The 23,074-nt window shown below is 35.4% G+C and overlaps 2 protein-coding genes across 2 annotated transcripts; both read left to right on the top strand.

Annotated features, from left to right (window-relative positions):
- The first annotated feature begins 1,140 nt into the window (after positions 1–1,140).
- On the top strand, positions 1,141–10,883 carry LOC131521546 (C-type mannose receptor 2). The gene is made up of 8 exons (XM_058746377.1): positions 1,141–1,276; positions 1,416–1,531; positions 1,753–2,130; positions 2,285–2,614; positions 2,721–2,750; positions 3,242–3,313; positions 8,028–8,099; positions 8,884–10,883. The coding sequence occupies exons 2-8, from the start codon at positions 1,504–1,506 to the stop codon at positions 9,252–9,254; spliced, it is 1,281 nt and encodes a 426-aa protein (XP_058602360.1). The 5' UTR covers positions 1,141–1,276; positions 1,416–1,503; the 3' UTR covers positions 9,255–10,883.
- On the top strand, positions 10,391–21,927 carry LOC131521544 (C-type mannose receptor 2-like). Its single transcript, XM_058746375.1, has 12 exons — positions 10,391–10,521; positions 11,411–11,472; positions 11,612–11,989; positions 12,153–12,503; positions 12,621–12,683; positions 12,898–13,005; positions 18,517–18,573; positions 18,680–19,045; positions 19,207–19,518; positions 19,688–19,750; positions 20,266–20,373; positions 21,143–21,927. Exons 2-12 carry the CDS (start codon positions 11,445–11,447, stop codon positions 21,511–21,513), a joined length of 2,205 nt encoding a protein of 734 aa, XP_058602358.1. The 5' UTR covers positions 10,391–10,521; positions 11,411–11,444; the 3' UTR covers positions 21,514–21,927.
- Positions 21,928–23,074: the final 1,147 nt, after the last annotated feature.

Genomic DNA, 23,074 nt, shown 5'->3' with positions numbered 1-23,074 from the left:
AATTGCATTTAAAATACAATAATAATGTTCAACCAATAAAATTTAATTTTAGTAATGTCATATGACATCCCCTTCAACCAGTAAAATTAAAATCTGTTTGCCATATGCTTCATTTTTTTGGCAACAAGACAGGAAAGGGGAAATTAGCACATGTTAGCTCACATATTCTCAAGTGTGCTCATTTTAGACATATGCTACATATAAACGATTTACATAAATTATGGTTTATATATATATATAAACAATGTATATAAAACCAAAACAGGAGGCTTGCTGATTTTCACTTGTGCTACGATAATTGATTTGGATTTCCAAGATGAAACACAATATTGAAGTTGTTTTAATGCTTTTGAAACACTTTCTAGGCAGTGAAATTGCATCTAAATTTGTGTCAAGTTTTAGACATTTTCACACAAATCAAATATAGCAGCACACGAGGAAATGGAATTATAATAAAGATATTTAATGAAACAGTAAGACTTTTTCACTTCTTTTCAGATAGTGAAAATGCATTTGAATGTGCGTGAAGTTTCAGACAATTTGCCAAAAATAATTTACTATAATGGGACGAAGTCGGTTGAAAAAAAGGTTGAAGATATAGAGATATAGAGAACACAACTTTTGTCCAAAATACATTTCAAGCTGTGAATTCACAGTCCCATAAAGGGTTAAATAAAAGTCCACATAAATACTTTATATGTACCTTTATATATCTTATAACATTATTTTAAAACACATCTTTTATTGGTTTCCACATTTTAGCAAATTTCTCTTAAATTGTATAATGAGTATTTTGCAGTTTCTGAGAACCCTGTTTTGCCCTATTGTTTGGCTGAATATTCATACATTTTTTTAACCCTAGACAGAAACACGGTCATCTGAGGTGATGTGGTGAAGGTGCCACCTTTTCTCATGAAAAAGGGCCCACACACATATACACATTCCTCAGGTGTGACATTTCATTCAGGCTGATCTGCAACGTGACCTGTTCACCCTCATTCTCACACAGAATGCATGCCCACATGATTGTTTTTCAACTGTCACAGCAACTTCATAATTATCTTTGAAAATATGTACTCAGAATTCAATACTATAAGTAGCAGCTTCATTCTAATCTAATGTAATATGTTGCAGAAGATTGTGGGAGTATGTGACGACATTATTTCTCAAGCGTAGAGTAGATAACAGGCTAAACAACATTCTTAAATCATAGACTGCTTTTAAAACAGTCAGACTGCAATCACACAATCAAGGAGTAAGAACGTTTTAAGCTGATGTAAGTATTATATTTAAATGATCCTGTCAAATGTAAAAGTGTTATGCTTTAATTGGTATTTTGGAGAGTTTTCTTTTCTTGAGTTGAGAACTATGACATTACATGCCATGTCAACCTTTTTTTGATTTGATGGTCTCAGATTGTGTTTAAAAGGAGGAAAAGAAGGCTGTATGGACCATGTGTTACTCACACATTGAGCTTGGTGTTGCTCCTGAAATTACAAAATCATGGTTTACTTTCTCCTTGTTGTCTTTGGTAAGTGTTTCAGCAAAACATGGATTTATATTTTATGATTTTGATCTGTTAAAAAGAACGACAAATTAGTTTTCTATTCTTTCTGCTGTAATGTGAGCTTTTCAAAAACAATTTTACACATGTAGACTGGATGTTTTCAAATGTTTGTCATGCTTGGCATACCATGAATTACAGTCAATGTGCTGGTAAGTTTTTTTGTTTTTTTTCTTCTTCTTCTTCAGGACTTTTGTCCTTCACATCAAGCCAAATATCTCACCAGTATCACTTCATAAATATCAGAAAGAACTGGACTGAGGCTCAGAGATTCTGCCGTGAGATGTACACTGACCTGGCGAGTGTGAATAATGAAGATGAGATGAACAGATTGTTCATAACCATAACTGATAATTCATATGATGTGTATGCTGGACTTTATAGAGGTGAAGTGTTCAGATGGCACTGGACCCTGCCAGACAGTGTGTACAATGAAAAGACATTCCAAAACTGGGAAAAAAATCAACCAGATAAAAATAATAATGAGGGCTGTGCTGCAATGGACAACAACGGGAAATGGTTTAGTGATAGCTGTGATACACAAAGGCAATTTGTTTGCTTTAATGGTAAGATATTGTATTGTACTATTGTCTGTTCATTGTATTGTGAGCATTACCTTCATTTAATATAAGATACAATAGTGTTCCAGTTTCATAAACTTATTTTCATAAATATTTAAGCGGCAATAAGAATCTTGTTCTTGTCATTTGTCTGTTACAGCCACTAAAACATATATCCTGATTGAGAAGAACAAATCCTGGAGGGAGGCCCAAGAATTCTGCAGAACTTTTCACACAGATCTAGTGAATGTCAGAACTTCCTCAGAAAATCAAGATGTCAAGAACACTGCAAAAAAAGATGTATGGATTGGACTATTTAAAGACCCTTGGTTGTGGTCAGATCAGAGAAACTCTTCTTTCCGTTTCTGGAATTCAAGTCAGTTAAGTAACAACAGAAGAGACCGGGACTGTGTTACAGTGATGGTGAACCAAACAGGGCAATGGAATGACGTTGAATGTAACACCACTCAGCCCTTCATCTGTCACGGTGGTGCGTTCGTCTTTTTCTCTTCTTTGTCTTTAAAACTGCCCAAAGAGAGAATAATTCAGTTTCCTTCATCGCTGTATAATATGCATCTAATTTGACTCCTTTACAGATCTGAAATCTCAATCAACTACTAAACCAGGTATATTGCCAACACCAACATTAAAGGGATAGTTCACGAAATAAAAATAAAAAAGTGTCATCATTTACTCACCCTCATTTGGTTCCAAACAGGAATGCACCATTTGAGGATGAAATTTAACTGCATTTTTTTTATAGTGCATACATTTTATTTAATTATTTATTTAAGTCTGTTTGTATTTCTTTCTCCTGCAGAGCAATAAGAGAAGGTATTTTGAATAGTGTTGAGAAACAGCATAGAACCCCATGAACTGACTTGACAAAAAAAAAAAAAAAAAACATTCCCCCAAATTGATTTTTTTTAAGCTCCACAGAAGAAAGAATGCATAAAGTTTGACATGAGGGTGACAGAATTTTCATATTTGGGAGTAGTATCATTTAAAAATGCAGTCAAAATCATATTATCCTTTGAACCTTTTTAACACATGAAAAATGTTTAAGCAAATGCATTAACTATGCAATTTATTAACTGAAATGTTCTCTCTGATACAGCTACTACTGATACTGAGGGGGGACATAGAAGCACACAACCAACACAAATACTCACTACAGGTGCAGAGCAAGGTAAGACACTGAATATTTTTGATGCTGTGTTTGCTACAACAGTTAGTTCTGGTCCTTGAATTTGATTGGCTGAGCAAAGACTTTTCAGTGTTTGTGTCATGTATCCGTGTGTGTATGTGTAGACTCTCATTAGACAGTCTGTGTATTATTAGTGGGGATTTTTCAGTTATAATTTCTGTAGATAATGCCAGTAGACAGCAACACATGACCATCTTTATAAGCGAATCATTGATTGATTCGTTAAAAAAACACAGATTCATTCAGGAGCCAAACACCACTACTTCGTTGCTCTGAGACATGCTTGGTCTTTGTTGGCGAACTCTTTTGTTGGCAGAGCAAAAATAGATAAAGTGGCAAAAAATGGCAAACACGTTAATATTACCTTCTTCATCATTTAACTGTTGTATTACAACAACTGTACACTTGCTTGTGTGATATTGCTATATTATATATTAGTAAGCTTGCACCCTTTATTATAAAGAATAATTGAACTCTTATGCTTGCTGCCCTGAAAAGACACATTTTCAAGGTTCAATAAATAGTACATATAAAACTAGTTTATTATATTTAAATGTATGCTATCATTTATCAAGTCAAGTCACCTTTTATTAAAATAGAACTTAATATAATACAGATTGTGTCAAAGCATAGTAATAAACAGGACAATAACGTTTTGTTTTAAAGTTGCAGAATGCAGTCAATGAAATCAAAAATCTTGATAATCGAGCCGTCGTCTGATGAAATCAAATACACATAAGACAAAGACAATAGCTGTGCTGTGATTTCGGCTATACTTGCATGTAAAATTAGAGAAGCAACATAATATCTGTGTTTAACTGAAAGTGCTGCTCCTCTCCGCCGCAGCAGATGCACAGAGAGAGAGAGAGAGAGAGAGAGAGAGAGAGAGAAATTTGCGATCTGACAGATAAGGCCCGCAGGGCTTTTTACAGTATAAGAAGATCCCTGTTCAAATTCAACCCACCCATTAAACTGTTGCTGAAAATCTTTGATAGCATCATCAAACCCATTGTTCTCTATGGTTGTGAAATCTGGGGCCCCAAATTTAAACTAAACTATGAATCATGGGACAAAAAACCTGTTGAAATTTTCCACCTTGAATTCTGCAAAAACATCTTGGGAATTCACAGAAACGCCCCAAATCTCAGCTGCAGGGCAGAACTGGGCAGATTCCCTCTGCTCTCTGAGATCCAGAAGAGAGCAGCGAAGTTCTGGTTCCATCTTTCAGACACGCCGACAGATAGCTACCACCACAGTGCTTTCACTTATTGGCAAAACACCCAGAGAGTGGCCCTTACACTATTTAGTGGAAAAACATCAACTCAATTCCACAATTTGGTGTAAACATTCAAAAGTTAAAGAAACTGAAGAAAAAAAAATAACCCAGGAAGGATACATTCATTATTGGCAGCAAAAAGTAACTCAAGTAAAGAAATTGACTTACTTCCACAGTATAAAATCTGATTATAAATTAGCGCCATACCTGAGCCGTATTAAAGACTATGGTCAGAGAAAGCTGCTGACGAAGTATCGTCTGAGTGTGCACAGTCTGTGTGTGGAGACGGGCCGACACAAGCAGAGCTGGAGAGCCAGAGAGATCCGACTGTGTTCTCACTGCACTGAGGGACTCATAGTGGATGAGCTGCACTTCCTTACGGAGTGTAGCAAATATAAACACATCAGAGATGCCTATTTCAAACAAATAGCGCTAGTGTCACCTGAATTCCAGCAAACCAGCAACACAGAGAAACTCTTGTATATATTGGGAGAGAAGGAAAAGTGCATCCACCTGGCAGCGCAGTATGTATCCTCCTGCCATCAAATGAGGGACAAAGGCTGAACCCTCTTCACTATTTACAATTACTCTCTGTATTCTTTTAATTTGTCATTATCAATTTGTCATTGTCATCATAATTTGTCATAGGGATGCACCATTTGAGGATGAAATGTAACTGCATTTTTTTATGGAGCATATATTTTATTTAATTATTTAAGTCTGCTTGTATTTCTTTCTCCTGCAGAGCAATAAGAGAAGGTATTTTGAATAGTGTTGAGAAACAACCAAGAACCCCATGAACTGACTGACAAAAAAAAAAAAAAAAATCCCAAAAAATTATTTTTTTAAAGCTCCACAGAAGAAAGAATGCATAAAGTTTGACATGAGGGTGACAGAATTTTCATATTTGGGAGTATCATTTAAAAATGCAGTCAAAATCATATTATCCTTTGAACCTTTTTAACACATGAAAAATGTTTAAGCAAATGCATTAACTATGCAATTTATTAACTGAAATGTTCTCTCTGATACAGCTACTACTGATACTGAGGGGACATAGAAGCACACAACCAACACAAATACTCACTACAGGTGCAGAGCAAGGTAAGACACTGAATATTTTTGATGCTGTGTTTGCTACAACAGTTAGTTCTGGTCCTTGAATTTGATTGGCTGAGCAAAGACTTTTCAGTGTTTGTGTCATGTATCCGTGTGTGTATGTGTAGACTCTCATTAGACAGTCTGTGTATTATTAGTGGGGATTTTTCAGTTATAATTTCTGTAGATAATGCCAGTAGACAGCAACACATGACCATCTTTATAAGCAAATCATTGATTGATTTGTTAAAAAACACAGATTCATTCAGGAGCCAAACACCACTACTTCGTTGCTCTGAGACATGCTTGGTCTTTGTTGGCGAACTCTTTTGTTGGCAGAGCAAAAATAGATAAAGTGGCAAAAAATGCCAAAAAGTTAATATTACCTTCTTCATCATTTAACTGTTGTATTACAACAACTGTACACTTGATTGTGATATTGCTATATTATATATTAGTAAGCTTGCACCCTTTATTATAAAGAATAATTGAACTCTTATGCTTGCTGCCCTGAAAAGACACATTTTCAAGGTTCAATAAATAGTACATATAAAACTAGTTTATTATATTTAAATGTATGCTATCATTTATCAAGTCAAGTCACCTTTTATTAAAATAGAACTTAATATAATACAGATTGTGTCAAAGCATAGTAATAAACAGGAAAATAACGTTTTGTTTTAAAGTTGCAGAATGCAGTCAATGAAATCAAAAATCTTGATAATCGAGCCGTCGTCTGATGAAATCAAATACACATAAGACAAAGACAATAGCTGTGCTGTGATTTCGGCTATACTTGCATGTAAAATTAGAGAAGCAACATAATATCTGTGTTTAACTGAAAGTGCTGCTCCTCTCCGCCGCAGCAGACGCACAGAGAGAGAGAGAGAGAGAGAGAGAGAGAAATTTGCGATCTGACAGATAAGGCCCGCAGGGCTTTTTACAGTATAAGAAGATCCCTGTTCAAATTCAACCCACCCATTAAACTGTTGCTGAAAATCTTTGATAGCATCATCAAACCCATTGTTCTCTATGGTTGTGAAATCTGGGGCCCCAAATTTAAACTAAACTATGAATCATGGGACAAAAAACCTGTTGAAATTTTCCACCTTGAATTCTGCAAAAACATCTTGGGAATTCACAGAAACGCCCCAAATCTCAGCTGCAGGGCAGAACTGGGCAGATTCCCTCTGCTCTCTGAGATCCAGAAGAGAGCAGCGAAGTTCTGGTTCCATCTTTCAGACACGCCGACAGATAGCTACCACCACAGTGCTTTCACTTATTGGCAAAAACACCCAGAGAGTGGCCCCTTACACTATTTAGTGGAAAAACATCAACTCAATTCCACAATTTGGTGTAAACATTCAAAAGTTAAAGAAACTGAAAAAAAAATAACCCAGGAAGGATACATTCATGATTGGCAGCAAAAAGTAACTCAAGTAAAGAAATTGACTTACTTCCACAGTATAAAATCTGATTATAAATTAGCGCCATACCTGAGCCGTATTAAAGACTATGGTCAGAGAAAGCTGCTGACGAAGTATCGTCTGAGTGTGCACAGTCTGTGTGTGGAGACGGGCCGACACAAGCAGAGCTGGAGAGCCAGAGAGATCCGACTGTGTTCTCACTGCACTGAGGGACTCATAGTGGATGAGCTGCACTTCCTCACGGAGTGTAGCAAATATAAACACATCAGAGATGCCTATTTCAAACAAATAGCGCTAGTGTCACCTGAATTCCAGCAAACCAGCAACACAGAGAAACTCTTGTATATATTGGGAGAGAAGGAAAAGTGCATCCACCTGGCAGCGCAGTATGTATCCTCCTGCCATCAAATGAGGGACAAAGGCTGAACCCTTTTCACTATTTACAATTACTCTCTGTATTCTTTTAATTTGTCATTATCAATTTGTCATTGTCATCATAATTTGTCATAGGGATGCACCATTTGAGGATGAAATGTAACTGCATTTTTTATGGAGCATATATTTTATTTAATTATTTAAGTCTGCTTGTATTTCTTTCTCCTGCAGAGCAATAAGAGAAGGTATTTTGAATAGTGTTGAGAAACAACCAAGAACCCCATGAACAGACTGACAAAAAAATAAATAAAAATCCCAAAAAATTATTTTTTTTAAGCTCCACAGAAGAAAGAATGCATAAAGTTTGACATGAGGGTGACAGAATTTTCATATTTGGGAGTATCATTTAAAAATGCAGTCAAAATCATATTATCCTTTGAACCATTTTTAACACATGAAAATGTTTAAGCAAATGCATTAACTATGCAATTTATTAACTGAAATGTTCTCACTGATACAGCTACTACTGATACTGAGGGGGGACATAGAAGCACACAACCAACACAAATACTCACTACAGGTGCAGAGCAAGGTAAGACACTGAATATTTTTGATGCTGTGTTTGCTACAACAGTTAGTTCTGGTCCTTGAATTTGATTGGCTGAGCAAAGACTTTTAAGTGTTTGTGTCATGTATCCGTTTGTGTATGTGTAGACTCTCATTAGACAGTCTGTGTATTATTAGTGTGGATTTTTCAGTTATAATTTCTGTAGATAATGCCAGTAGACAGCAACACATGACCATCTTTATAAGCAAATCATTGATTGATTTGTTAAAAAAACACAGATTCATTCAGGAGCCAAACACCACTACTTCGTTGCTCTGAGACATGCTTGGTCTTTGTTGGCGAACTCTTTTGTTGGCAGAGCAAAAATAGATAAAGTGGCAAAAAAATGCCAAAAAAGTTAATATTACCTTCTTCATCATTTAACTGTTGTATTACAACAACCGTACGCTTGATTGTGATATTGCTATATTATATATTAGTAGGCTTGCACCCTTTATTATAAAGAATAATTGAACTCTTATTCTTGAAGGTTCAATAAATAGTACTTATAAAACTAGTTTATTATATTTAAATGTATGCTATCATTTATCAAGTCAAGTCACCTTTTATTAAAATAGAACTTAATATAATACAGATTGTGTCAAAGCATAGTAATAAACATGAAAATAACTTTTTGTTTTAAAGTTGCAGAATGCAGTCAATGCAGTTGAATCGATAATATTTCTAAATTAATTATCTTATGTTATACCATATAAAGGAGTATTATACCCTTTTACATAATCCATATTTTTGCCAAATCACCCTAAAGATAACCTGATTCTGGTCCGTGAGAATCTGACGTGGACCGAAGCTGTGACTTACTGCAGAAAGCACCACGTGGACCTGGTCTCCATTCACAGTGAGGAGCTTCAGAACAGGGCAGCAAGAAAAGCCATCCAGGCCTCCACTTCTCATGTATGGCTGGGTCTCCGTTACACCTGCAGGTTCAACTTCTGGTTCTGGATAAAGAACAGAGAAGCAGGCTGCTACCAGAACTGGGCGCCTGGTCATGGGCCACATGGGTATGAGGAGTGTGGGCTGTCAGGAGCTATGGAGTCCACTGGGGGGCACCGTTGGGTCGGGAGGCCAGAGAGTGAAAGACTCAATTTCATCTGCCAAATATGTACTAATGCATTTTAAAGGCAGGGTAGGTGATGTGGTTCAAAAACATTTTTTGTTATGTTGGTTGAAAGTCTCTTCACATCCCGATAGCAACCACCAAGTTAAGTGGTCTAAATTTATTTATATGTAGTTTGTGGAAAGCATAGGACCATAAAATGTTCGTCCAGTCAAAATGTTCGGTCTGAACATTACAATAGGCTGCCTTGCCTGTCTGTCAAAATATGTATTTGCATACCTCTGCGCACCCTGTTTGCGCAGACATGATATGTCATCAGCACGTTTCACTGAGAAAGAATAGTTAAATGCATTCATGTCCTGCATTAAACATTGTGTAAATGCGTCTAAATCCCACTTCTAATGCAGCTTCTGTGTTTTCTCTGCAGTGCAAAGATTAATTTTGTCAATACTGATTTCATTTGCTTGGTAATAGCTTAAATGACTTATTCTAACTGACTGATTCAATAGAAGAATTTGACTGAAAATATGATGCACACTCATGCAGGGCTTTATAAAGGTAAATATGCCCATAAAAGGTAAAAAATATATTTAAACTTATTGGAAAATATTAATTTATATCACTGCTGTCCACAGTAGTCCTTAAAATATCAGCACAATAACACACTCAGCAAAATATCGTTATCGATAAAATCCCAGAAAATATTGATATATTTTTTGTCAGTATCGCACACCCCTAATATATTTACCATTTTGTTTAGAAAAAAATTAAATAAATATGAGAAGTGCCCTTTTTTCCACTTGAGCCCCTGCCCCTCAAAATGTCTGTGCAAGTCCCTGTCTCTACATGACTCTATAGCAGTAGTTCCCAACCTGGGGGGCGCGGGAGCAGATATACTTTGAGGTAGGGCTGGGCGATAAAACGATAACTACAATTATAGTGATATAATTTTCTCGATAAAACAAGTTCGATAAACATTCAATGTAATGTTTATGCAGGAAAAGCGGAACAAAACAGCGCTACTCATTTGAACAGCGCCACACGGACCATATCCGCTCGGTTCAAACAGCAGCGCAGCGCAGAGCGGTTTACTCACCGATCACGCAACCACTAGACAGCGCTGTGAGATCCAGTGAGAAGCGCTTGAATTCAGCGAAGAACACAAATGACTGGTATAAACTAGTATCAGTCGATATCAGTCAACTGATATAAACTAGTTTAAATCCAGATAAAACAGCGCTGAAAAAACAGCAGAAAAACACTGTGTGCAACGATACAGTCAGAAGGCTTTTCGATCTACAAATCGCCATCGTTTACCAGGGATTTACGGTAGTAACATTAACTGCACCATGGTATTGTGGCAGAAATGTGTGGTATTTATATCAAATGTATTATATTAACGTAGACGTGTATTAAAGGAGTAATGGAATGTAATTACACTATATTTGTGATTAAGCTATAGGCTAGCGTTTGTGTATTTATAATAAATGTATTAAGACTACTGTTTTACATATAAATTGGCTACCTAGAAACCATATAGTTGGATTTTTACCACAGTATTGAGGTACTATATGTGTGGTTTTAACTCTGGTTATCATGATGTAAATGTATGCTACTATGGAAGAACAATGGTTAATTTGAATAAAACTCAAATAGTCAGAAAAAATAAAATTTCACCATTTAAAAAAGAAGGTTGTTGCAATTTTTTACAGATGTTACTGATTTTGATAATGAACTAATTTACATTGCATCCTAACTCAAACTACTACTGTCAACTCAATGTCAAATGCACATTTCTAAGAGACAAAAAATATTATTATTATTATTATTATTGCATATATAAATATATATATATATATATATATAATATGGGGAGTGCTCAGATTACCATATGTGTATGGGGAAATATTTGCGTAAAGCCTCTTCTGTGAAGTTAACATAATGTTAATTTACAAAGTTGTGGTTTCAAACCTTCCCACAGAAGTATTTAAGTGTTTTATAGGAAGTAAACATTCAAAAGACATTTATTTTAGTCTGTGATGAGGTAGTTTACAATGGAGACTCAAAGAACTCTTTGTGTTTTGTACACCTTTCTGCATTCGGTTACAGGAACACAAGTGTGGTTTTCATTTGCCTATCTATCTTATTATATGTTACTTTAAAGGGAAAGAGTGTAATGAGAATATGCTTTAACACACAGCGTGCATGTGTCTATTAGTCTATTATAGCATTTCTATAAAGACTGCACCATCATGCTGTTCATACTCCTTGCTGTCTTTGGTAAGCTTTTTTAATACAGACTTTCTTTCTTGACTGCTGAAAGTGCTGATGTAATTTAGTATTAGCATGCTTGCTTATTTATTTATTTATTTATTGACAAGGCATCAATTAATACATTTTTATCCTATGTTCTCCTCAGGCCTTTTGTCCTCCACTTCAAGCCAAATATCTCACCAGTATCACTTCATAAATATCAGAAAGAACTGGACTGAGGCTCAGAGATTCTGCCGTGAAATGTACACTGACCTGGCAACTGTGAAAAATGAATATGAGATGAACCGCTTGTTCAAAACCATAACTGATTATTCATATGATGTGTACATTGGACTTTATCGAGGTAAAGTGTTCAGATGGCACTGGACCCTGCCAGACAGTTTCTACAACAAAGAGATATTCCAAAACTTGAAAAACAGCCAACTGAGCATAAAAAATAATGATGGCTGTGCTGCATTGGAGGACAATTGGAAATTGCATGAAATTAGCTGTGACTTACAAATGCACTTTTTATGCTTTAATGGTAAGATTTTCTAGAGCAACTAAAACTTTGAATGAAATATTTTATGCATTAGTTCCATAATGTTTTGTGTCATAACTGGTTTTGTTTAACATAACAGAAACAGACATGATGCATATGAAATTTTACAAGCTGTTTTAAACTTTTGCTTGTTGTATTTCTGTAGCACGAAACAACCAGCATATCTTGATTCAGGAGAACAAATCCTGGAGGGAGGCTCAAGAATATTGCAGAACCTTCAACACAGTTTCAGATTACGCCAGCAACATATCAAAAAATCACATTGTAATTCAGCCGATTTTCTCAAATACAAAATCACAAAAAAATGTGTGGATTGGACTATTTAAAGACTCTTGGTCGTGGTCAGATCAGAGCAACTCTTCATTTCGTTTCTGGAATTTCAACCTGCTGAAACCCATCGACAGACACCACAACTGTACTGTAGTGATGGTGAACCAAACAGGGAGATGGAATGACATCCAATGTAACACCACTCTGCCATTCATCTGCCATGGTGGTGCGTTCATCACATTTTCCTCAGGAGCCTTTAAAACTGCACATTACAGTTTTATAAGACAAATTTAATTTACTGTCTCTCTGTATGTAATATGTCACTATTCTGCAATCTTTACAGATCAGAAACCAACCACTAAATCAGTGACAACAGCCAAACAGATTCCAAATACATCTCTCAAAAGTAATATGTCACACATTCATCTTCAGAAATAGAAAAAATGACATGAGAAGGGATAAAAGAGAATAAAACGAGCAGCTACAAAATAACAGTTAATACCTTTTTACAGAATGTTATAAATCAGTCTACATTTGAATAGACTATAAAAACCAATAGTCTATTATAGCAAAAGCCTTAATTATAAAGGTTATAATTCAAATTGTTCTCACTGATACAGCTAATCCTGGACCAGCAACAACACAGCACAGACCACCACAAAACACAACCAATAGGGAAAATACAAGCAGTCAAAAAACACAAATAATTACTGCAGGTTCAGAGCAAGGTGAGTGATTTCCTTATTCTTGTTTTAATTTATGCAGTAGTTGGCCTACATTGTTTAGGCTCAACAGTAAGTAATAAGTAAATTTTCACTGTCCCACCACAAAAGAATGATGAATTGTTATTTTCAGCAATGTATTTTGTAGAAATCTAATAATTTAATAAACAAATTATTAAGTTTAATATAATAAAGTTAATAAAAATAATTTTAAAAATGTTATTTTTTTTTTTTTTTTTACAAAATGAAATTTTGAAATGTTAAAAATGATACATTTACTGATGGTTTTTACAGTCTTATAGCACAACAATCTATTTGTAATAGTGATGCATTGTTTTCTTTTACACCAGCATTTATGGGGTTAATGCGAAAGTTCAAAAAGGCCCATATGAGGAAGAGATAGAGTTGTGTAGGCTGCTGTGTCTGTTGTTAATGCCATTCAGTGTTTTTATTACAACAAAGCTTACAACAAAGAGCTCCTTTGTTTGTCTAAAGACAATCAAGGTGATTTAAAAAAAAAAAAAAAAACAGCAAATCAGCAGAATTTGCATCCAATCAGCATCCACTTAGGATACATCACACAAAAAAAACCTTAACATATGGCAAGAAAAGGATGTACAAGAACAGTGAATGTAACATTTTCCGTGCTAATGCGGCGCAGGCCTGAAAGGCAGTTCTGTCAACAGTCCTGAAACTCATATCCTTATTATTGAGCCCTCATTTAGTATATATAATAAATAATGCACCTCTTAGATGCTTTATGTTCTGAGCAGACACATTTTCCAAAAGTCTGTAAAATAGTGCAGAAACCCAGCTTACAGGGAATGTTCTCAGATCTTTGGCTAACATTTGGTTACACTTCATTTTGATGGTCCCCTTTATTCTGTTGACAATAAGCAACTTTGCAAATGCAGTAAATGTCAACTAACTCTCATTAGAGTGTTTGTAAACTGTTAGCTTAGTGTTAAGGTTAGTAGAATAATATTTCAAAATAAAGTGTTACCTAATGTTTTGGCAATGTTCACTCAAAATTTATAAACAAACATTCTTTCAGTAATGTTAATAAAATGTTTGTTGTGGGTTATCTGGTATGTTATAACATTCTTTTGTTTCAGAACAATCAAAAATAACATTGCTCTAATGTTTGCAGTATGATACAACGGAACTGACAAAAAAATGGATCCATCTGCAAACTTTTATTGAGCAGAGACGTGGTCATAACAGGCAGGGTCAAACAATGGCAAACAGGTATAACATGGGCGAGACAAAGAGTAAACAAAGACAAGCTTGGGTCGACGATCGGCGAACAGTATCCAAAGGGGCGAGACAGGAGAGGTAATCCAAAATGTCAGCGATAGTCCAGGCAGGGGGAAACAATCCGAGGCGAGGCAAACTAACGGGGGCTCTGTAGGGCAGCGATAATGCATACAATACTCGGCCCCGACAGAAGGAAAGTCCAGGGTTTAAATAGAGTGTGTGATCAATGTGTGCATAGGATCAGGTGTGCGTGTGATTAGTGCAATGAGTGATTGGTGACAGCTGTGATCAGTAATGGGTGATGGGAGTTGAAGTCCATTGTGATGTGTGGTGTGAAAGTCAATGTGGTGAGCGAGTGACCTCTGGTGGTGAATGAATGGAGGTGCAGACCAGATTCGTGACAGGAACATTCCCTTCATGTTTCTGACCCCCATGTTTTTTTTTTTGGCAAACTGTCGCAAAGATAACCTGATTCTGGTCCGTGAGAACCTGACGTGGACTGAAGCTGCGAGTTACTGCAGAAAGCACCACGTGGACCTGGTCTCCATTCACAGTGAGGAGCTTCAGAACAGGGCAGCGAGAAAAGCCATCCAGGCCTCCACTTCTCATGTATGGCTGGGTCTCCGTTACACCTGCACCTTCAACTTCTGGTTCTGGATAAAGAACAGAGAAGCAGGCTGCTACCAGAACTGGGCGCCTGGTCATGGGCCACATGGGTATGAGGAGTGTGGGCTGTCAGGAGCTATGGAGTCCACTGGGGGGCACCGTTGGGTCGGGAGGCCAGAGAGTGAAAGATTCAATTTTATCTGCCAGTTATGTACTGATGTGTTCTAACCACTAAAACAGGAGAGACTGAATGACTGAGAGACAGATTTATATTGTGTTATGTTATGCTAATTGTATCAGGTACTAAAATGTGATCTATGTGAAACCTGCCATCAAGGGATGGGGAAGTAACAGGACAAGACACTTTACAGTAATAAAACCTGACTGATATAGCTTGGAATATATCACCATTTTTCCCAGTAAATGTTTCTAAAAGTGCTGTTGACATGAAATTTTCACCAGATGTCGGTAACAACAAAGTAATCCATACGTACAAATAAAACAAAACAAATAAGTTCAGAAATTAAGTTATGTGTAATCAAATGGAGTGACACAGGGGAAAAAGTATTGAACTACTGAAATGAATACTTTGTACAAAAGCCTTTGTTGGTAATGACAGCTTCAAGATGCCTCCTGTATGGAGAAACTAGTCGCATGCATTGCTCATGTGTGATTTTGGCCCATTTTTCCACACAGTCTTCAAATCTTGAAGGTTCTGTGGGCCACTTCTGTGAACTCTGATCTTTAGTTCTTATTTTCTATTGGATTCAAATCAGGTGATTGGCTGGGCCATTCTTAGCAGCTTTATTTTCTTTTTTCTGGAACCAATTGAGAGTTTCCTTAGCTGTGTTTGGGATCGTTGTCTTGCTGAAATGTCCACCCTTGTTTCATCTTCATCATCCTGTTAGGGTACAACGGGGCTAAAGGCGCCCCGGGGTAAAGGCGCCTTTGATTTTATTTTCATCTAAACCACTAGATGGCTCAAAAACATGGCTTGGCACTTTCCAAAACATTCGCTTTTCAAGATGCAGGTGTATATTTGTCTGATCTTTGACGCGATCGCGCAGCATTTACAAAACTGAAAATCATATAGAAGACCTTTGTCTCTAAATATATGCTTTAATTTGAGTGATTCTCATTTTCTACTTAAATCTACAACATTTAAAAAAAACATTAAATATTAGATCAATTAAGGACAGAATCAATTTTTTTAAATGTTGTAGATTTAGGTAGAAAATGAGAATCACTCAAATTAAAGCATATATTTAGAGACAAAGGTCTTCTATATGATTTTCAGTTTTGTTTAAGATAATTAAAGGAACAGTTTTTAAATAACAAAAGAACATGTAAAAGTATGGTGTTTGGCGTAAAAAGCGCCCCTGCTGTTGGGGCTAAAGGCGCACAGTAATTAACATGATAATTAATAGATCTTTAATAGACTTTCCATTTGTTGACATGACATGGTTAGATTCAGATGGTAAATATCATAAATTATGTTGGGTGTCCATATTAGAGATAATCATCATGTTTAGAATGAAACCATCATATTTAAAAACATGATATTAATCATATCATATAATACAATATAATTTGTTGTTACTACTGTAAAAATCTCTTTCAATACTTTCAGAATCATTACTTATTAAAATGATTTTGTTGCTGTATTTTAAAATATATTTTTTATATTAACATTTTAATGACAGTATAGTATAGTTAACAAAAAAATAATTCTTTTATTTTTCAAAATAAACAGAAAATAGTACAAACTTTGCTAAAGTGATTGTTTTGAACAAGTATTAACTTAGACATTATTTTAGCTGAAGTATTTATATCAATACCGTGTGCCTTTTACCCCGTGTGTGGGGTAAAAGGTCCCCTGCTACCTCATACATTTACAACTTGAATGATTTATTTTAACACAAAATCTGTTGCTCCATTAATGTTCAGTACAAACGTATATATATTTTTTCTGCAATTATACATTTTAGGCGCAGTGAATAGCACATTTTTTCTTAAGGTGGGTCTTTAGCCCCATTGTACCTACTGTAGGTGTTGGGATTGAACCAGCTAATATTAATTTCCACTGACTAGGGGCAGGATTGCTTTCTAATTATTGATAGATTTTATCTGGTGTCTTGGCTTTCCATGCAAGCCATTTGTTGTGTTCATGTGTTCAATACTTTTTCCCAGCGTCATTCCACTTTATGACACATAACTTAATTTCTGAACTTATTTGTTTTGTTTTGCTTGTATGTATGGATTTTGGGTTGTTACCGACATCTGGTGAAAATTTCAAGTCGACAGCACCTTTAGAAATATATTTACTGAGAAAAATGGTGATGTGTTCAATACTTATTTTACATATAAATACACACACACATGCATGTATACATTTCAGAAAAATGTTATGTTTATATATTAAATAAATAATATAAATTATATGAAAATAAATATAGACATGTAAATATTTTCAAAATATATACTGTATGCATGTGTATATATATATATACGCAATAAATATACACAGTACACACATATATTATGTAAACAAAAACTTGGATGCGGTTAATCGCTATTAATTGTTTGACAGCACTAATAAAAATTCAATAAATAAATAAAAAACACTAGTGAAAATTTGTAAAATAATGTACTTTTTACAAATGCATTTGAGGAAGGATGAAATATAAATATTCATCTTTAAGAAAGTACACTGGCTAGGTTCTTAATTCCATCTACAACATGTTTGAAATTTGTTAAATGTGATTTCATAATGGTGTTCTCTGTGCACACACACACACACACACAATACTTTAAATATGACCTACAAAAAAACACACATATAAACAAACTGGACAAAACCTTTGGATGCCTACTTCATAACCCCTATGACATGTCCGTGCTCATTTAGCCCAACAGCAGGCCTCGGAAAGAGATGAAAGACGCATCATCTTATGATCCTGTAGATGTATGAAGGCCATATTAATGTACAGCATGTCTGTGTTGGATGGTTTGTACTGTGTGTTCCCTAGTAAAAAATTAATATGTTTAAAATACATTTATTTTATACTAAGTATTGTTCAAATCTATTAACTTATTTACTGGCATACTGCTCGAGACTTACTGATATAAAAATTATAATTCAACTTTATTTGAAGTACTACTTGTGCACAATGCACGCTTCTTAATATTAAGCCTAAAATGTGTTTTAATGTCACCATTGATGAGAATTGTATGATCTTATTGAAGATATTTGAAGAGTATTCTTGCAATAGTTCCACTTTAGCACAGTCAAATATACTTCAGTGTATCTTTAATTGGACTTCAGCACTACTTCTGCACCATTAATGTGCATTAAGCACAAAATTAGTTTTTACAATTTCGCAGACAAGTATAGTTTAGTATGCTAAAAGTACTATTGCAGAGTATTTTTATTAAGCACATAACTAATTTAAATGTTTCACAGGAAGTAAGTATTCAAATGACAAGTATTCAAATATTTTAGGCTATAATGAGGTACTTTTTCAATAGACGATCAATTGCCCTTACTGCATTCGGTAGCAGGTACACAAATGTGGTTTTCATTTGCTTATATAGATCTCTTACTATAAAGGGAAAGATTGTAATGGTAATTGTAATATATTTTAACACACACAGGGTGTCATTTCCATGAATGCTGCACCATCATGCTGTTCATACTCCTTGCTGGCTTAGGTAAGCTTTTTAATAAAGAATTTAAGCTGCTATAATATACAAGGATATTGCTTACTTTTCTTTTCAAGGCATTAATTCATCCATTTTTATCCTATGTTCTCCTCAGGGCTTTTGTCATTCACTTCAAGCCAAATATCTTACAAGTATCATTTCATAAATATCAGAAAGAACTGGACCGAGGCTCAGAGATTTTGCCGTGAGATGTACACTGACCTGGCGACTGTGAAAAATGCAAAAGAGTTGAATGACTTGCTCACAACCATAACTGATGGTTCATACAATGTGTATATAGGACTTCATAGAAGTGATGTATTCAAATGGCACTGGACCCTGTCAGACAGTTTCTACAATGGAGAGATATTCAAAAACAGAAGAAATATAACTAATAATGGGGGCTGTGCTGCAATGGACAACAACTGGAAATGGTTTAATGATCATTGTGACTCACAAAAGCAATTTGTATGCCTTAATGGTAAGATTTTCTATTGAAACTATTTAGCATTAAGAATTCAATATATTGCACATTAGGTTTGTAATGTTTTGTGACATAATCTTCCCACTGGTTTTGTAACACCCAAGACGCATATACATATTACGTGCCATTTTTAACTTTTCCTTGTTGTTTGTCTATAGCCAATAAAAAGTATATCCTGATTGAGGAGTACAAATCCTGGAGGGAGGCCCAAGAATATTGCAGAACCTTCCACACAGATTTAGCCAATGTCAGAACCTGCACAAAAAATAATGTCAGTGGCGTATGGATTGGACTATTTAAAGACTCTTGGTCGTGGTCAGATCAGAGCAACTCTTCATTTTGTTTCTGGAATTTCAACCTGCTGAAACCCATCGACAGACACCACAACTGTACTGTAGTGATGGTGAACCAAACAGGGAGATGGAATGACATCCAATGTAACACCACTCTGCCATTCATCTGCCATGGTGGTGCGTTCATCACATTTTCCTCAGGAGCCTTTAAATCTACACAGATTGTTACAGGCTACATTTGAATATATCACATACAAACCAATTGTCTATTTTAGCAAAAACCTTAATTATACAGGAATAGAGATAAGACTTATTCAATTTACTGCATATTCTGCCTCCTTTACAGATTTTAAACCAACCACTAAACCAGCACCAACAACCAGACAGAATCCAAGAACATCTCTCAAATGTAATTTGTCTCAGGTTCATCCTCATAAATTCAAAATGTGACCTGAGAAGGTATAGAATAATAAAATCAGCAGCTACACTGTAAAAAAACAAAACAAAAGTTGCGCCAACTTAAAATTTTAAAGCAACCAGCTTCAGCAGATTTTTGAGTTTTCTCAACTTGTCGTTTCAAGTTTATACAACAAAAATTTGAGAATCTCCCACAAAAATAAGTTGAGCAAACTCAAAAATCTGCTGAAGCTGGTAAAAAAATTTTTTTTTAAGTTCGCTCAACTTTAAAAAAAATTTTTTTTTTACAGTGTAGTTCAGTACAAAAGAACAGATATGATCCTTTTGTGTATTTTCTTAAAGAACAGTCTACATGTAAGGGATAATCAATGGTTTGCCATGCATTAAAGGATTTTAAATGCACTATGCGGAGGCAAAGATTTATAATTGTTTATGATACTAGCAATTAAGTACATTTTCACTGTCTCCACTAGAAATAAGAATAATTCTAATCAAAAATGTTCTCAGCTATTCCTGGATCAGCAAAAACACAGTACAGACTACTTCAAAACACAACCGATGTGGAAAATACAAGCAGTCAGGCAACACAAATACTCACTACAGGTGCAGAGCAAGGTGAGTGATTTGCTCACTGTGAATATTTGTTAGTTTTTCTTATTTGAATGTATGCAATAGTTGGCCTATATTGTTTATAGGACTCATCATTATTACATTTCACTGTCCTCACCACAAAAGAATGATGAATTTTTGCAATTTTTACAGAACATTATTAGCCTGCTAGATAACGTTTCTTGCTGAAAAATCAGCAGAATTTTCAACAGCTATGTAGCTATGATACATCACAGAAAAAAACAAACATTTACATCTGAATGGCAAAAAAAGGATGTATAAGAACAATGAATGCAACATTTTCCATGCAAATGCGACACTGGCCTGAAAGGCAGTTCCGCCAACAGTCCTGAAACTCATATCCTTATTGTTGAGCCCTCATTTAGTATAAATAATGCAACTGAGCTGACACATTTTCCAAAAGTCTGTAAATTAGTAACTAAACATTAGTCTTTGGCTAATGTTTAGTTACACTTCATTTTGATGGTACCCTTTAGACATTCTGTTGACAATAAGCAACTTTGCAACTGCAGTAAATGTCAACTAACTCTCATTAGAGTGTTAGTAAACTGTTAACTTAGTGTTAAGGTTAGCAGAATAAAATTTCGAAATAAAATGTTACCTAATGTTCTGACTAAGTTCACTCAAGTTTATAAACAAACATTCTTTCAGTAATGTTAACAGAATGTTTGTTGTGGGACATCTGGTCTGTTTTATAACATTATTATTATTATTAATTTATTTATTTATTTTGGGGGGCAAACTTTCCCAAAAGATAACCTGATTCTGGTCCGTGAGAACCTGACGTGGACTGAAGCTGCGAGTTACTGCAGAAAGCACCACGTGGACCTGGTCTCCATTCACAGTGAGGAGCTTCAGAACAGGGCAGCAAGAAAATCCATCCAGGCCTCCACTTCTCATGTATGGCTGGGTTTCCGTTACACCTGCACCTTCAACTTCTGGTTCTGGATAAAGAACAGAGAAGCAGGCTGCTACCAGAACTGGGCGCCTGGTCATGGGCCACATGGGTATGAGGAGTGTGGGCTGTCAGGAGCTATGGAGTCCACTGGGGGGCACCGTTGGGTCGGGAGGCCAGAGAGTGAAAGATTCAATTTTATCTGCCAGTTATGTACTGATGTGTTCTAACCACTAAAACAGGAGAGACTGAATGACTGAGAGACAGATTTATATTGTGTTATGTTATGTTAATTGTATCAGGTACTAAAATGTGATCTATGTGAAACCTTAACAGGACAAGACACTTTACATTAATAAAACCTGACGGTGGTGACATAGGTACATGGTATAACTTGGAATATATATATATATATCGTAATACCGTAAATATCTCAGAACTTATAATATCTTAAACACAAAGTTGTGCATCATAGTGAATCTCTCTTGTAGTTGTGTCATCATGCAAATCACTGGTATCATTGGTAAAAGATCATGTATTTTTGGACCAATATTCACTGTGAAAAGTGCTTTACAACTTATTAAAAAAAATGAACTTAAAAAAAAATGTTAAATAACAATATCCATTAAAAATATGGGCTTCTATATGGGCTGCAGGTGATTACTCATTGCATTTTTAAAAATGTCTGATCATACATTGTGTCATTTATGCATATTCAAGTTGCCTTGCACATAAATAGTTGCAAAAGAGCAATTTTGTGAACCTTCAAGACAGTTATTGTTGAAAGAGGGACACAGATTTTTTTAAATTGAATTAAAAATTTTTTTTAATGTGGTTAAATCATTATAACATCTAGGGGTGTCCCCGACTAAGGATTTTCATAGTCGAAACGGAATTTTCGAATCTTGCCGACAGTCGACTGATAGTCGAATCATATGTTCCACAGTCATAATAGCGGGGCCGGTTAGATCAATATTTCAGACAAATTATGCTCTTTGTGGTACAATCACCAAATTTGGCATGAATGAAGCTTAGGACCCCCTCTTTCAGAAAAGCACATTTGCCACCTGAAAAAATCAAGATGGCGGCCATGTTTCAAGATGGCGACCACGTACACACTCAAAATTAGATTTCAGCATTCACATTGAACCATTCACCATTAACATTAACTATTAACAATTCAAATATATAGATTCCAACATGAGAAGTCAATCCAATATAATATGACTTGTATTACAGTATTATTCAACTATGTTAATGAGTATAATGAATATTTCAAATTACGTTCAATTTCCTTTTCATTGCATTTGAGAAAACTTATTAAGTATAAGTAACTTATCTTACTTTTGTGTTGTTCACTGAAATCTGTTAATATGTTTAACAGATGTCTTCATTTGCTCACAAATTATTTATGAGAGTCATGTCAATGCACAACCAGGGCATACTGGTGACATCATTGCTGTGAAACTCAGCATGGGGTTCAGTGTTGGCTATGTAGTGTTTCTAACTATAGTATTATTAACTGTAGTTGTAACATAGTGTAGTGTCCCAAATGCTATCTAATTAGCCCTTTAGATATTTCAACTAACCTTAGTTAGGTTTTTACTAACCTTAGTTGTAGTATAGTTAGATAGCTGCACCTGAATTGACAGGATGTGCCAGCGCAGAAGAGCCGAGCCAAGGGTAATGGGGCTTTAGTTACCCGAAATTCCCGAATGGTGTACAGATCGCACGGGATTTAAATGGCATTGAATGAACGATCAGGCTAGGTGTAGAGCTTCCACTGCTTGA

The sequence above is a fragment of the Onychostoma macrolepis genome, chromosome 16 (genome assembly GCF_012432095.1).
Source record: "Onychostoma macrolepis isolate SWU-2019 chromosome 16, ASM1243209v1, whole genome shotgun sequence".
Lineage (NCBI taxonomy): Eukaryota > Metazoa > Chordata > Actinopteri > Cypriniformes > Cyprinidae > Onychostoma > Onychostoma macrolepis.
Note: the sequence above shows the minus strand (reverse complement) of the source record. Positions and strands in the feature narration are given on the sequence as shown.